This window comes from Schistocerca serialis, chromosome 4, assembly GCF_023864345.2.
Source record: "Schistocerca serialis cubense isolate TAMUIC-IGC-003099 chromosome 4, iqSchSeri2.2, whole genome shotgun sequence".
NCBI classification, from domain to species: Eukaryota; Metazoa; Arthropoda; class Insecta; order Orthoptera; family Acrididae; genus Schistocerca; species Schistocerca serialis.
This window is the reverse complement of record NC_064641.1, coordinates 634,763,684-634,779,104: the sequence shown is the minus strand read 5'-3', so window position 1 is coordinate 634,779,104 and position 15,421 is coordinate 634,763,684. Positions and strand designations below refer to the sequence as shown.

The 15,421-nt window shown below is 37.2% G+C and overlaps 1 protein-coding gene across 1 annotated transcript in view; it reads left to right on the top strand.

Annotated features, from left to right (window-relative positions):
- The window catches only part of LOC126475475 (serine/threonine-protein kinase PLK4), a 245,383-nt gene that overhangs the window by 77,022 nt on the left and 152,940 nt on the right, over positions 1–15,421 (top strand). The window contains exons 2-3 of the mRNA XM_050103366.1: positions 610–705; positions 2,409–2,619. Coding sequence (XP_049959323.1) covers positions 610–705; positions 2,409–2,619 — 307 coding nt within the window. The remainder of the gene's footprint in view (positions 1–609; positions 706–2,408; positions 2,620–15,421) is intronic.

Here is a 15,421-nt window from a genome sequence, read left to right as displayed (position 1 = left end):
TTGATTCTGGCTGTTGGCCTACGATTTTAATCTGAGTTTTTAATGCGTTTCTCGGTGGTTGGCTTTTCCTTTTTTGTTTCTATGGTCGGCCAACCACCGTCACACACTGTGTGATTTTAGTTTGTCTTGTCTGGTCTTTGTCTAAGTCTCTCTTGTTCTGTGTTGTCTGTGATCTATTCTGTTACTCGTTTTTATTCTCTGTGGGTGTTTTTAGTATTTGGAAAAACGGACCAATGACCATCGCAGTCTGGTCCCTTTAATCCCACAAACCAACCAACCACCTTCTTCCTCCGATGGAGTAGGTGCAGCCAGATTCTTTTATCCAGTTGCTTTTCTATTCCTATGGAGTGTCTCAAATCAGATGAATCAACGTTAGTTCATTTGCTTCTTTTATACATTTAGACAGATTCATTTAGTAACAATTGTATTGATGCAGTTGCCTGTTGAATGACTGTCTTCAAGGTGTTACATAAAACATGTTTGAGCAAGTAGAAAAGTTGTAGACTTTCACAAAATGTTTCAAAATAGCCTAACATGTTCTTTAGTTCATATGTACTATTTCTTTTAAAATTTGAGTTCATTAAGTATTTATTTCATTTATTGTTTTAGGACTATGAAGTCTTCAATTTACTTGGGAAAGGTGGCTTTGCAAGTGTGTACAGGGCACATTGTTTGAGAAATGGAAGAGAAGTGGCTATTAAAATGGTAAGTTGCTATAGTGTGTAGTCTAATTCTTTGGAGAATATTACTCAACCCTGTTTCAAAACATTTAAGGTGGTATTATATCAATCACATTGAAAGAAAATCACATTAACTACTAATTGAAGGCACTGTGGAAAAATGAGAGATAGTTAGTGTATAATATGTGATTGATTGATTGATTAATTATGTTCTTTTATTTTTTATGAGACAATCCCAGAGGTATTTGTGATAGTGTTAAAAAAAAAGAACTATGTAAGTAAATCATCAAGACTTGTCAGATGTCACAAACTGTAAACTCTAAATTTGTTTTTGTGTTTAAATAATGATGATTGTTGAACCTTTCTGAATAACCAGTTTTGACTTGTTGCATAGGCTTCTTTGTTTTTCTAAGTTTCTAATTCTAAATTATTTCATGGTGTTACTAATGATATTTTAGTGTCTCATTCAAGATTGTTAAGAGTGTGTGTGTGTGTGTGTGTGTGTGTGTGTGTGTGTGAGTGGGGCGGACAGGGGGTGCAGGGGGGAGGGGAGTGGGAGATTATTTTGATTACAGACCTGCATGTATTATCCAACTGTGTGGTAGTTTCTGTTCTGTTTATGCATTTTCAGGAACTCAAAGGAGTTATCAAATTTGTTTTCTACCATTCTTGTTATCATCAGAGACATTCTCTTTATCAGTATCATTGTACTGCTCAGTGCCTTTCAGAAATATAATAATTTTTTTGAGTAACTTATTGCAGTGTAATATAGTAAGGACTTCTTTTTTCAGTTGTCATATTTCAGATGCTACTGTACGATTGATACTGGTCCATATGAAATAAAGCCCATTGTATTGTGTCTTACCTCACTGAATAACCCACTGCTTTGATAATAAGGGGAGGAGTCATCTCAATAAACATTGCGCTGTTTTCTTCCTTCCTGTGCATTCTCAGTGTGTTGCTGGCCTGTGCTCTTAATATTGATCCTTAATTGCAAAGCTTTCACCCCAACTTTTGACCTATAGTTGCAAGTAACTGTTTCTGAAGAATGTTCTTATTGTGCAGTCTTACCAAGCACACTTGCTACCTATGTGTAATTTATATATTATTTAACTAATATAATACAACAGTTTTGTAAACTCTACTGTTGTTGAAACAGTAGATGCTTTAATTTTTTTGAATTTGGGTATACACAAAAGTAGAGTGAAACAACTTGTTTCATTGTTCTGCCCCACCCCCCACCCCGCACACACACACACACACACACACACACACACACACACACACACACACACACACACACACGCGCGCGCGCGCGCGCACTCCTTGTAACAAGTGAGGTGAACTTGCATTTTGGAGGAGTGAGATTCAAATCTTCATCTAGTGACTGAGATGTAGTTTTTTTTGTGGCTTCCTTAAATTGTTAAAGGCGCTTGTTCTCTAATGACTTCATTGCTCAAGGGATTTTCTTTCCCCCTTTGCACTTGGTTGCATCATCTTGAAGGTACAACTTTATCTTTGTTTTATGTAACTAATTATTTTGCAGAGATTCTTTGCTGTCCACAGTTTTTTGTTGTGTGCTACACTGTTTATATTATTGTTGGTAACTGATGGAGTTCATCAGTGCAGCACCTTCTTATGCCTCCTATTACTCTATATGTTATGAGCACAAGACTTTTTGAATAGGTGACTAGTACATGTATAAATAGTTTGTTCTTCTGACCACAGATAGATAAAAAGAAGATGAAGGCTGCTGGAATGATAAGTAGAGTTCAACAAGAGGTAAACATACATTCAAAACTGAAACATCCTTCTATATTGGAACTACACACCTATTTTGAAGATGAGAAATTTGTCTATCTTGTGCTTGAGCTTTGTCATCATGGAGAGTTGCAGAAATATCTTAAGAATAATTCCAAGATATTGAGCGAGAAAGAAGGTAAGTATTTATATTGTTTTATGTAAAAAAAAACTGTCATCAGCACATACTCCAGCACATTAAGATAGCTTAAAATTTTAACACATGTGCACCACTCAAAAAAGAAAAAAAGTGTGTGAGTAAGTCAATGCTACATGTATTTCTGAAGACATATTTTTGGAAAATGTTTTACTTTCTGTGTAAAAAAATTGCAAACTGTGTTTTGTGGATTTGTAATTTTCCTCAACTGTGCAGCTGTGAAACGATTTTGAGGCACGTACTTGTTAAAAAATATTGGCTCTATCTCGTTTTGTATTTCCACAGTTTGACAATAAATTGCCTATCTTTTCTTTATTGCCTGTAGATATTATGCTGCTTCAAAGATAATTTTGTTACCAGCTGCATTTAATTTGGAAAGTTTAGAATGGATAATATGCTCACCAAGAACTTAACATTCATTGTACTTTAGGTCATATGTTCCCATATGCAAAATGTGGGTGACAGGATCCCGCCCACCCTGTTTCTGCTCCCACCCTCTCCCTGGTACACTGTGCTGCATCATATTTGAAGTTAACGTATGCTTTGTGTTTCTCTTTTGTACACAGTTTATCAAGTCTGCCTCAAACATAATTGTGATTTACATAGTATTAACAGCAGTTTTCATTTTGTTTAGGAGTCAGTCAGGTATTGACGTTCACAAATCGAGTGACATATCTATCAGTAGATAAGTGCTCCACAGTTTTCGTGATTTTGACTGTAATTAACTGACACTACGGTGTTTGTCTTTGGCGTGTTATTGTAAAAGGTGTCACAAATTCAGTTTAAAAAAAAAATCAAAATGTACATTTCACATGTGTATTCACATGAATGCCAGATATATCCAGTTTGAAGTTGTGGAGTCGAATAATTTATTTTGTGTCGTTTCTGCATAATCTTTCATTGATTGTGCCAAAAAGAGTGTGTACATCTACAGCTATACTTCGGAAGCCACTTTATGGTTTGTGGCAGGGGTTACTCCTGGTATCACTACCTGATTCCCCCCCCCCTCCCCCCATTCTCCCCCCCCCCCTCTCCTTCCCTGTCCCATTTGTGAATGGCACATGGTAGGAATGATTGTCAGTAAACCACCATATTAGCCCTAATTTCTCATACTTTCTCATTCTGGTCACTTTGCGAAACATGGCAGAATTCATATGTTTCTTGACTCTTTCCAGAATGTATCCTCTAAGAATTTCAGTAGTAAATTTCTCTGTGATGCACGCTACCTCTCTTTTGGAGTCTGCCACTGGAGTTTGTTGAGTGTTTTTGTAAAACTTTCATGTCAACGAAATGATTCCATGATGAAATGCACTTCTCTTCATTGTATCAAATTTATTTCTTCTATAAATCCAAAATGTTAAGAATCACAGACTGAAGGGTAAGACTCAAGAATTGGTTTAACAAGTGTTTTGTAAGCTACTTGTTATCTGGGTTGATTTCCGTAAGGTTTTTCCTATGAATCTCAGCCTAGAATCAGCTTCTTCTGCTATTCATTCTGTCTTGTCATTCCACTATAGTCACTCCAATTCTTAGTCCTAAGTATTTTATGGTAGTTACTGTTTGCTGTGTTTGCGACCAGTAGTCTAATTGTAGAGTAGTGGATTTCTTGTCCTATGTATGCAAAATATGTTGCATATATTTACATTCAGTCTCAATTGCCAGTTTCTGCAACATTCATCAATACCCCGTAGATCTTACTGCAGTTCACTACAGTTTTCTGGAGTTGTTATCTTCTTACAAACAACTGTGTCATCTCCAGTTAACCTTATGGAGTTTCTGACATTATCCTCTAGATTGTTTATATGTAATGTAAACAATAAAGGTCCTGCCACACTTCCTTGGGCTGTTCCTGAAATTACCTTTACGCCTGTTGACTTTTGATCCTTAAGAGCATGACACTGAGTTCTGTGTGCAAGGAAGTCTTGAATCTAGTCACAAATCTGGTCCAATATTCGGTAAGCCCATATTTTTTTCCGCTAAATGACCTTGCGAGACTGTATCAAATGCTTTCCTGAAGTCAGAGAACATGGCATCAACCTGAGCACTGATGTCTATGGCACTCGGGAAGGAATAAAGTTCAGATGAGTCTCCCCTGACCTTTATGAACTGTTCCCCTTTCCCTTAAACTCTCTAGTCCTTTTCCTTCAGCCATCTACCTCGCCTTTCAACTCTTCCGCCAGAAGAAAGAGCCACTGGCTCTGAAAGGTTTTATAAGTTACACCTTTTGTGTGGCTGTTCTCCTGCCGCCGTTTGGTGAGTAGATTTTTTATCTATCCAGTTACATTGTATTGTCAGTAGCTGATTATTTTCGTTGTTATAAATATGATCTTAAAAATAACAAGAGACAAGTAATACAGACTCTTTGACCTGTCAGTTCCATTTACACCATATGACAGTTATGTGAGATGTGATGAAGAATTGTGACTGCCTGAGCTTTAACAAGAGTAACATACATGAGAACCTGTGTAATGTGAAATAGGACAGATTTTATATCCTGTCATATTAGCATAGACATGGTTGTAATTAGGTTCTGATATTCACATGATTGTTTGCTTTCTAGATGCAACTCAAGCTGAATATCATAAAGAATTTATAACTGACATGCATGTCATTCATAAAGAGATACATAATGTAACTAGACCTATGTTTCTACTATTATACATACAATTTTTATGTTGTAGAAGTTTATGTACACACACTTGTGTGTTCTCTCTATCAGATGCCACTGATGATGGCTTGTACATCTGAACATCATTGGCTAATAAACATTTCAAGTGCAGCTCATGGTGTTTAAAATACGTTCTATAATAAATCTAAAAGCTACAGAGCATCAAGCACTCAAGATGTTTTATATTTGTCTAAGGTATATTGATCAGTGCTTTTGAATGGTAACCATTTGTGCTACACGTATTCTGCCTCAGAACTGAATATCTGTTGCTGACTATTCAGATACTCCACAATTTGTAACCTGTCACACTTGCTAAACAAAAATATTTTCCTACCTCTCTTAACAATTCCTTATAATATCTGTAGTCGTTGATGCTATCACAGCCTTATGATCACTGGTTATTATGAGCGGGTTCTCTTTCTGCTGAATGTATTTTTTTATTATTATTTTTTATTTTTTTTTTTACGCGAAATTTTGATAATAATGTCTCATGAATCCCTGTCTCGGGCACCAATTTTGATTGCATGATTCCCCCATTCTATAGCTGACAAATTCAAGTCTCCCCTTATTACATTAGTGTGGTCCCAAAACTTATCCATAATATTATGCAATTCCTCTCTGAAAGTTTCTGCTACTACAGCTGCTGATACAGGCAGTCAATAAAAAGCATGCAATTATCATATTTGACTCACCTTTAATGCTTAACTTCATCTAGATTATTTCACATTTGGAATTTGTAACAACCTCACTAGGTTTTATCTAATTCTTTACTTCAATAAATACCCTGCCACCATTGGCATCTAACTAACCCTTGTGATATGTTCTTAATATTATGTGTGGGCATTATTACCTTTAATAATTCGAATAATTACTAGTTCAGGAACCCTACCATGGATGCTCAGGGTATTATTAACTCAGGTTACTTATATCGTATTAATCTTTCCTAGTTACGATCTGTGAAAACAGACATTTTCTGAGAATAATATGGTTGTTCTGTCTTCAATTTAGGCAGGTCACTGATCTGAAGGGTGGTTCCTTTAACCTAAAAAATCCCTATGTGTACATCACACACGCTCTGCTATCTTAATAGTTGCTTTTTGGGTGTAGTGCCTGCATGACATATTGAGGGGAGCCCTACAGTTCTCTACCTGACAGTATATGTCGAGATATTTGTGTATGATAATGTCACATTATTGCACGAGTCCTTGCTTTGTATATTCCAATGTGCTCCAAACCAAAGAACTGTGTTCGACTCTGGTATGATGCTACAAATAATGAGTTGAGCTTGCGTCCCCCTCACCCTCCCCCCTCCCTGTCGGAGCATGTTGGAACAAATGATGCCCATTGCCTGGGCTCAAGGATTTATATGGATCATTTCATTTGCTGGCAGAGGAGGTTGAGAAGACTAACTTTGTTCACGGAGTTTCAGTGACTCTCAGAAACTGCAGCATTGTTCCCAGAACTGATCATATGACTGTGAATGTAAGAACCATCTAAACCAGTCAGATGTGCACTACGTATCACAGGTTGCTACCTGTATAACTGATTATGTGTGTGTGGTGCCCAAAAGGTTTTTTAGGTTTAGAGATTTTCAATACAGTCTAGGTAACAAGAGTTGTACGAGACCCAGAAGTGTCAGTGTAAGATCTCAAGAAATGCTTTCCACAGGCGAGAGTACCAAAATCTTAGTGGTGAAGCATTCACAACAAAAGTGCCTGAGTTTGAAGTGCTCCTAATAAGCAGTGGAGCTCATAATACCATGTACAGAAGACTGGCTAGTGTATAGAAAGGGTAGGCAATTGGAAGTTTGTCACAGTAGACAAGTAATTCAAATCTACCGAGGTAGAAGTTGAAAATGTATGCAATATCATTTGGCCAGCACTCACAAGGAGAGGTCCCAGGTCCCCAGCAGGATCAACTTTTTGAAACTATATGGATGGTGATGTGGCTTAAGATTCCAGGTATCACATGCTGCAGCCATTCACCCAGGTGTGCCTCCGTTTGTGAGTAGTCGACGCAAAAAAAAAAAAAATTCAGAATTTTACGTGATGCCCGGTAGCCTTAAAAGAGAAGAATTTTTTAGACTAGTTGCGTGTTATAATGGCTAGGGTAAGGCTCACATGCTGAAGGTTGTGGATTAAAATATTGTCAGGTGCCTTAATGTTTTATTTTTAAGCCTTTGTTGAAATGACTTTGATCATTATTTTCACTCAGTTAATTGGTTTAAATGTAATTTTTTGTTTTGTTTCTATTCCATTGTCACATTTTAATCATTGTGTGAATTTCTCCATTTGTTCTCATTTTTTCCTTATAGTATTCTGTTTCCACAGAATTTTTGTGAATGTGAATTTCATTATGTTTATCTGTTATAATATTTATCTAAAAACAAAGATGATGTGACTTAACAAACGAAAGTGCTGGCAGGTCGATAGACATAGACATAGACACACAAACAAACACAAACATACACACAAAATTCAAGCTTTCGCAACCAACCGTTGCTTCATCAGAAAAGAGGGAAGGAGAGGGAAAGACGAAAGGATGTGGGTTTTAAGGGAGAGGGTAAGGAGTCTTTCCAATCCCGGGAGCGGAAAGACTTACCTTAGGGGGAAAAAAGGACAGGTATACACTCGCACACACACACATATCCATCTGCACATACACAGACACAAGCAGACATTTTTTGTATGTGCAGATGGATATGTGTGTGTGTGCGAGTGTATACCTGTCCTTTTTTCCCCCTAAGGTAAGTCTTTCCGCTCCCGGGATTGGAATGACTCCTTACCCTCTCCCTTAAAACCCACACCCTTTCGTCTTTCCCTCTCCTTCCCTCTTTTCTGACGAAGCAACGGTTGGTTGCGAAAGCTTGAATTTTGTGTGTATGTTTGTGTTGGTTTGTGTGTCTATCGACCTGCCAGCACTTTCGTTTGGTAAGTCATCTTTGTTTTTAGATATATTTTTCCCACGTGGAATGTTTCCCTCTGTTATATTCTTGTTATAATATTTAAATATTTGAAAGTGTCAGTCTATCAGTTAAAAAAAAAAGAAAGATTACTGTTTATTGACTGTGCTATAGTGTCAAAAATGTATTTTTCATTACAAGATGTGGAATTTTTTTATTTTTATTTTTTTGTAATTTTTGTACAAACCTTTAAAACATAGTCTAACTTCCTGATGTACTATGGACAAAATAATAAAAATGAAGATTTAAATAAAAGAAGGAATTATAAACAGAACACAATTCAATAGAAATGAGGAATACAGTAGAAATAACGAATGCAACAACATGCATGAAAAAATACGATGATAAAAACAGAAGAAATTAAATTCAAATTAATACAAAAAATTAATTAAAATCATGTACAAAAAGAATGGTAAGATGAAAAATGAGAGCAAATGAAGAAGCTAGTATGATGATTTAAATGATGTGAGAAAGGAATAGAATTAAAAAACCACATTGAAACCAATTATTCAAATAAAAATAGTGATCAAAGTAATTACAATAAAAAAATTAAAAGAATAATATAAATAAAGTACCTTACAAGATCCAAAACCACAACCTTCTGCATGTAAAGGCTTTACCCTATTCATTACACCACACAACCACTCAACATGATATTACTATTTCAGTGCTGTTGAGCATCATGCTATATTCTGATATTTTTGTCAATATCTCGCAAACAAGGGCCTGTCAGGGTGAATGACCATCAGGTGTGATAGTCGGGATATTAACCTACACCACTGCATAGATGGTTTCAAAAAGTCAGTCCCAGTGCTGCGTACTTCTCCTTGTTAGTATCATAGAAGGCATAAAACTATGATTTGATTCTTCTATTGACCACAAGACCCAACTCGAGATGTAACTGAAAACTTTAGAAGAAACCTCAGTTCATTAGTACTTAAGTCGGTGACTTTAATCATTCAACAATTGATCAGATAGTTATAGTTTTGCAACTGCTGGGCATGACAAGACATCCTGTGAAACTTTACTAAATTCCTTCTCTGAAATTACATAGCTCTGATGTTTTGAAAACCCAAAAATGGTTCAAATGGCTCTGAGTACTATGGGACTTAACAGCTGTGGTCATCAGTCCCCTAGAACTTAGAACTACTTAAACCTAACTAACCTAAGGACATCACACACATCCATGCCCGAGGCAGGATTCGAACCTGCGACTGTAGCAGTCGCACGGTTCCGGACTGCGCGCCTAGAACCGCGAGACCACCGCGGCCAGCTTTGAAAACCCACTTGTGATAGAAATATAGTGGATCTAATGGCAACAACCTACCTCATCTCTTTGAGAATGTCCATGCTGGAACTGGTATAAGTGACCTCGAGGTAGTTGTAACAACTATGATTACTAAAGTATAAAGGGCAACTAAAACAAACTGAAAAATTTGTGTGTTCAGCGAAGTAGATGAAGACGCTGTAGCACCATATTTGAATGAGGAGCTCGAGACATTTTCTCTGAACACGAGCATGTTGAAGAACTGTAGCACAAGCTTAAAATAATAGTTGCACTGGACAGGTATGTACCTAGCAGAGGGTCCCTGCATAGCATTTTAAATAAACAGAGACTATTGCATCACACATGTAAAACAGAACTTGGATGAAGTGGTTTCGGCTATCGAGCGGAGTAACCATCTGGAGCTACCTAAAGTGGAATGACCACATATATCAGATAGTTGGAAGAGCAGATGTGGGACTGTGATTCATAGAGAGAAACTCATCGGGAAATGTAGTTCAGCCACAAACGAATGGCTTACAAAATACTCATCAACCAATTCTTGAGTACTGTTCATCAATCTGGGATGCTTAACAAGCGGGGTTAATAGAATGTATAGAAAAGCTCTACCAAAGATGATTGGAGACAGCATGGTGTCAAGGAGAGACTCCTGAGGAGAGCTAGCCCATGTGTACTAGTAACAAGGACTTCACACTAAATGCACCAAGGAATTCTAATACTGTTTTGGCAATGGTTGGACCTGAGGATGGTGGTAATGTGCCACTGAAACTAGTCTTGTGAGACAATAAAGACATTCTCAAGATACAACTGTGGTGGTATATTTTCTTGTATAATCTACCAAGAGCAGTGTTTTTTGTCACAGGGCCATTTACTCAGCGTGAGAATGTTAAGGAGATGTCTAACAAACTCCAGTGGTGGGTGCTACAAGAGAGAGAGAAATTGTGTATCACAGAGAGGTATACTGTTGAAATTTTGAGAGTACTTTACAAAAGAGTTGGGCAACGTATTACTTCCTTCTACATGTCTCGCAAAATGCCATGATGGGAAAATCAGAGAAATTAAATGTCATATGGATCTTTATTAACAATCATACTAGCCCTGCGCCATTTATGAGTGCCACATGAGATGGATGGGGGTCAAAATAGTGGTACCAGAAAGTACCCTCTGCTTCACACAGTAAGATCCACTGTGATTAGCAGTTTAAGAAGCTTCTTAACATCCGGAGAATGAAATCCTTCACTGTATCTGTACAGGGATGTGGAAGGACTAGATTCTCAGAACAACGCACAACTTTTAACTTAAAGTAGCCTACTACATGCAGGTAGTACACAAGGAAACTTCATTGCCACTATGTCTCCCAGACCAATATCTGAGAAATCCTCCATAATTTTGATGCAGACACGTGTGTCACCATATTGCATAAAAATCCTCGATTTTCTGTATAAAATTACCTATGGAATATTGCTTGATGGAGCCTCAGTGATTTGAGTAGTTATTGCAAAGTATTATGTGTGCTGAAGGCGGTGTTGCAGTCAGCGCCATTGATTCTGTAACAAATGCTGAGTAGGGAGGCATAGTGTGCAGCTAATCTTTGACCAACATTGAGATCAGTTCGTGCAAGGTTGCTGAGAGGAAGTGAAATAATAGTAGAACTTGTAAACAAATTCACAACCAGAAAGAAAACTGAAGTCTTGTAAACCAGTGTATAAGTGTCTGATAGTAACAATAAATAAAATGCCTGTGGCTTGTTAACTTGCATAGTAGGCCAGAGTCTAGATATTGATGATATTATCCAGTGGGAGTTTAAATGTTTCCATTTGCATTTGCTGCGTGGCAGATATCTAGAACCCATGCCCTTTTAGCCTGCATCTATGGCCGACAAACTATATCTACTTCTGCATGACTACTCTGCAGTTCACACTTAAATGCTTGGCAGATGGTTAATCGAACCTCCTTTAGACTTTCTTAACTGTTCCACTCTCGGATAGCATGTGGGAAAGATGAACATTAAAGGCCTGATTTCACTTATTTTGTTATGATGAACATTTCCCCCTATGTATGTGGGTATCAACAAAATATTTTTGCATTCGGAGGAGAAAGTTGGTGATTGAAATTTCGTGGAAAGATCTTGCTGCCACAAAAAATGCCTTTGTTTTAATAACTGCCACCCCAGATTGCATACCCATGACATGTTCTCCCGTTTCACAATAATACAAAACCAGCTGCCCTTCCTTGAAGTTTTGTGCAGCAGTAATTCAGAAGAAGAGAGACAGGTGATGTGTTGACAGTTTCTGTATTAGAGCTGTTTGCAACTTGTAAGTGTTCTGCCAGTGAAACACAGTCTTTGGTTTGCCTTCCCCATGTTTTCTATGTTATGGTTCCAGTTTAAATTGTCTGTAATTATAATTCCTAGGTATTTAGGTGAAATGATAACCTTCAGTAGATTTATACAATTTATCTTGTAACCAAATTTTAATGGATTCCTTTTAGTACTCATGTGGACCACTTCATACTTTTTATTGTTTAGACTCAATTGTTGCTTTTTTCACTATGCACATACAGACATTGTGTCTAAATCATTTCACAGTTGGTTTTGAACTTCTGATGACATCACCAGACAATAAATTACAGCATGCTCTGCAAACAATCTAAGAGGGCTGCCGGATTGTCTCCTAATCGTTTATAGAGATTTGGAATAGCAGGGCACTACCACACTTCCTTGGGGAACGTCAGATACCACTTCTGTTTTATTCAATAATTTTCCTTCATTCAATGAAAACTGTGGCCCTTCTGAAAGGAAATCATGAATCCAATCGCACAGTTGTGACAACACTCCATAGGCATGCAATTTGATTGGAGGAACACTATTAAAACCTTCTGGAAATCTAGAAATGTGGAATCAGTTTGAAATTGCCTGTTTATAGCACTCATTATTTCATGTGATTAAAGAGCCAGCTGTGTTTCACAAGAATGATATTTTTTGAACATGTGCTGACTGTGTGTTAGTAGATCATTTTCTTTGAGGTAATTTGTGAAGTTCAAACACAATATACTGTATTTACCTGATTATAAGATGAGTTTTTATCTACATTTGTTGTGTAAAGAAATATGGGGTCATCTTATACAGTAAAACTTTGTTTATACGTTTTCCAATGGACTACAGAAAAAAAAACCGTATAAGTGTGAAAATGTATATATGAAATATAGCACAATACTATCAAATTAATTGGTAAACACAAATGAAAAATACAGTAAATAAAAAGTTACATTCTACAGAACATTATATAGGCTTACTAGGTACCATACTCGACAAAGATATAAAGAAAAATGTAAACCTCTATGCAAAAAAAGTCTGTAATTTTTACTTGTTTTTTTTTTTTTTTTCTTTAACATGGCAATAGCGCACACTGTACCCTCAAAGCGGTATAACTCTTGCCATTATTTCGTCAGAAATACTGTGACCCATAACAAATTGTTTAATTATTTCTAACGCATTTACTGCATTGTTAAATGTCACGGAGGAATACTGAGGCTCTTCTGTATCATCCTCATCGCCAGTTTCCTCCTCGTCCTGGTCCCGTGATGCACATTGAACTATCTCAGCGATAGTCATGGGTTCTGTAGTGACGAGGTTTTCATCAACGTTCACATAATCCTCAAATGATGCCTACTCTTCAAGTCAATTCCATTTTTCATCATTAGGTGAAATATCGTCAGTATGATCATTTCCACCATGATCATGGACTTCATTTTGAAATCTGGCTTTTCGGAAACAGTTCCGAATGGTGTCGTCTGAAACTTTGTGCCATGAAGCTGCAAAGTAGTGCATTGCCTGTCAGAAGAAACAAACTCATTAATAATTTCTCAAAGTGTTCTTTGGTGCTGGTAGCACAACATGAAATAAATGGCAAGTAAAAGTCTTACTTGTAAAATGTTTATTTTAATTTTTTCCTTTTTTTTATGATGTTTACACACCTGATGGCATGCTGCATGAGCATTTTGCAATAATGCAACTTGGAATTTTGTATTACTCCAAGGTCAAGTGGCTGGAGCTCATGCGTGCAATGTGCTGGAAAGAATTCCATTGTCACATTTCTCAAATAGGAAGTAAGGGGAGGATGTGCTGCACACCTCTCTGGGAACAATAAAATCTTCTGACCTGCTGCACCATTTTCACATTGACTCTTCGAAGCCAGCTTTTGAAAACTTTTGTCGTAATCCATGATTTCTTGTTAAGCATGACAATGTTCTTAAAACAACGGGGCTTAGCAAATTTCCCGATCGTAAGTGTGGGGAACTTCTCACTCTCATCACTGTTAGCACATAACAGCACTGTTACACGTTGTTTACTTTGTTTTCCTCTGTGGCTGTTCTCGCCTTTGAATGCTATTGTTCAGTCAGGCATAACATTGTAAAACAATCCCGTCTCATCCGCATTGAAAATGTTTTTAGGGGCATATTGGGATGTCAATTCTATCAAACGGGTTTTCTTCCAATCTCACACTGTCTCGGGATTGACACTTTTGCTTTTGCCACATACATTCTGACAGCTGATGCTGTGTCTTACCTTAAATTTGTGCAGCCAACCTGATGAAGCACTGAAATTTTCCACACTGAGTCGAATTGCAAATTCATTTGCTTTTTCACAAAGCATTGGGCCGCTAATAGGAATGCTGGTTGGTTGGTTGGTTGGTTTAAAGATTAAAGGGACCAAACTGCATAGGTCATCGGTCCCAATAGGAATGCCTTTTGTCCTATGTTGCCTTAACCATTGCAACAAACAGTCTTCCATGTCTTCATATTTTCCGCCCTGAATGCGTGTCCACTTTCTAGTAGAAATTCCGAACACACATGCAATTTCATTTGCCCTTGCTATTATAGAATTTAAAGTAGACGCAGAAATTCCTAATTCCTTGGCAATATTCACTCGCTTTCAATTACTATTTTCCCTCACAACTCTCAAAATTCATAGCTTTTCAGCGATAGTAATGATTTTCTTTTTCCTTCCACTCATGTTACCAGTTCTCAAAATAATTAGAAATACAGTAATACGGTACTATTGCCTATACAGTATGAGGTGTGATGTGTTTTGGGATTCCCAAGTAACATGCAACAATTCTTGTCCAATTGTGCCCTAGTTTGGCAGAAGCCGTGTAATTTCAGGGAAACAAATGGGTACTACACCTACTACCAACCTTCCCTACAGCTATCACCACTGCCATAATAGTAAGCTTCATACGTTATACTGTGCTTTCCAATACTGTACAGTCTCTGTATAACATTTGGTTTTTGTGATGACTCTATTAATGCAGTTTATACTGTTGTTGCATATCTGTGAATCTGTAAAACAATCTCAAGTTTGTCACATTAAAAATTAAGTGTTAGTTGGATTCGGATGCTCGCAACAAAGTGATTTTGTAGTTGGTGCTGTGTTAATAGATGCAGCTTAGGCCAGCATTATACTATCAAATTTGCCTTGACAATGGTCTTTGACATGGCGCAAAAGGGGGTATTACACTGTCATCAAATATTTCGTCAAAGTTCTTTCATAATGGCTAACAACGGCTTAATACTATTCTCTGCAGTTCAATTTTACTTACAGCATGGGTGGTGCAGTGTGCTGATGTTGGCAACACCATCTTCATGTAATGCAAATGTTTTGTTATGAAATGTTCATTTTACGAGTATAACTAATTTACTGAGCGGACAAGGGTATTTACAAGAACCTGTCCACCATAGAGCAAGAACAGATTTAAGTATTTACTTTGTAGTGAAATGAATTCCCAGCTATGAATGGTTGTTGCCAACATCAGCACACTACACCACCGATGCTGTAAGTAAAATTATACCTGGTATGCAGTTGCGTGCA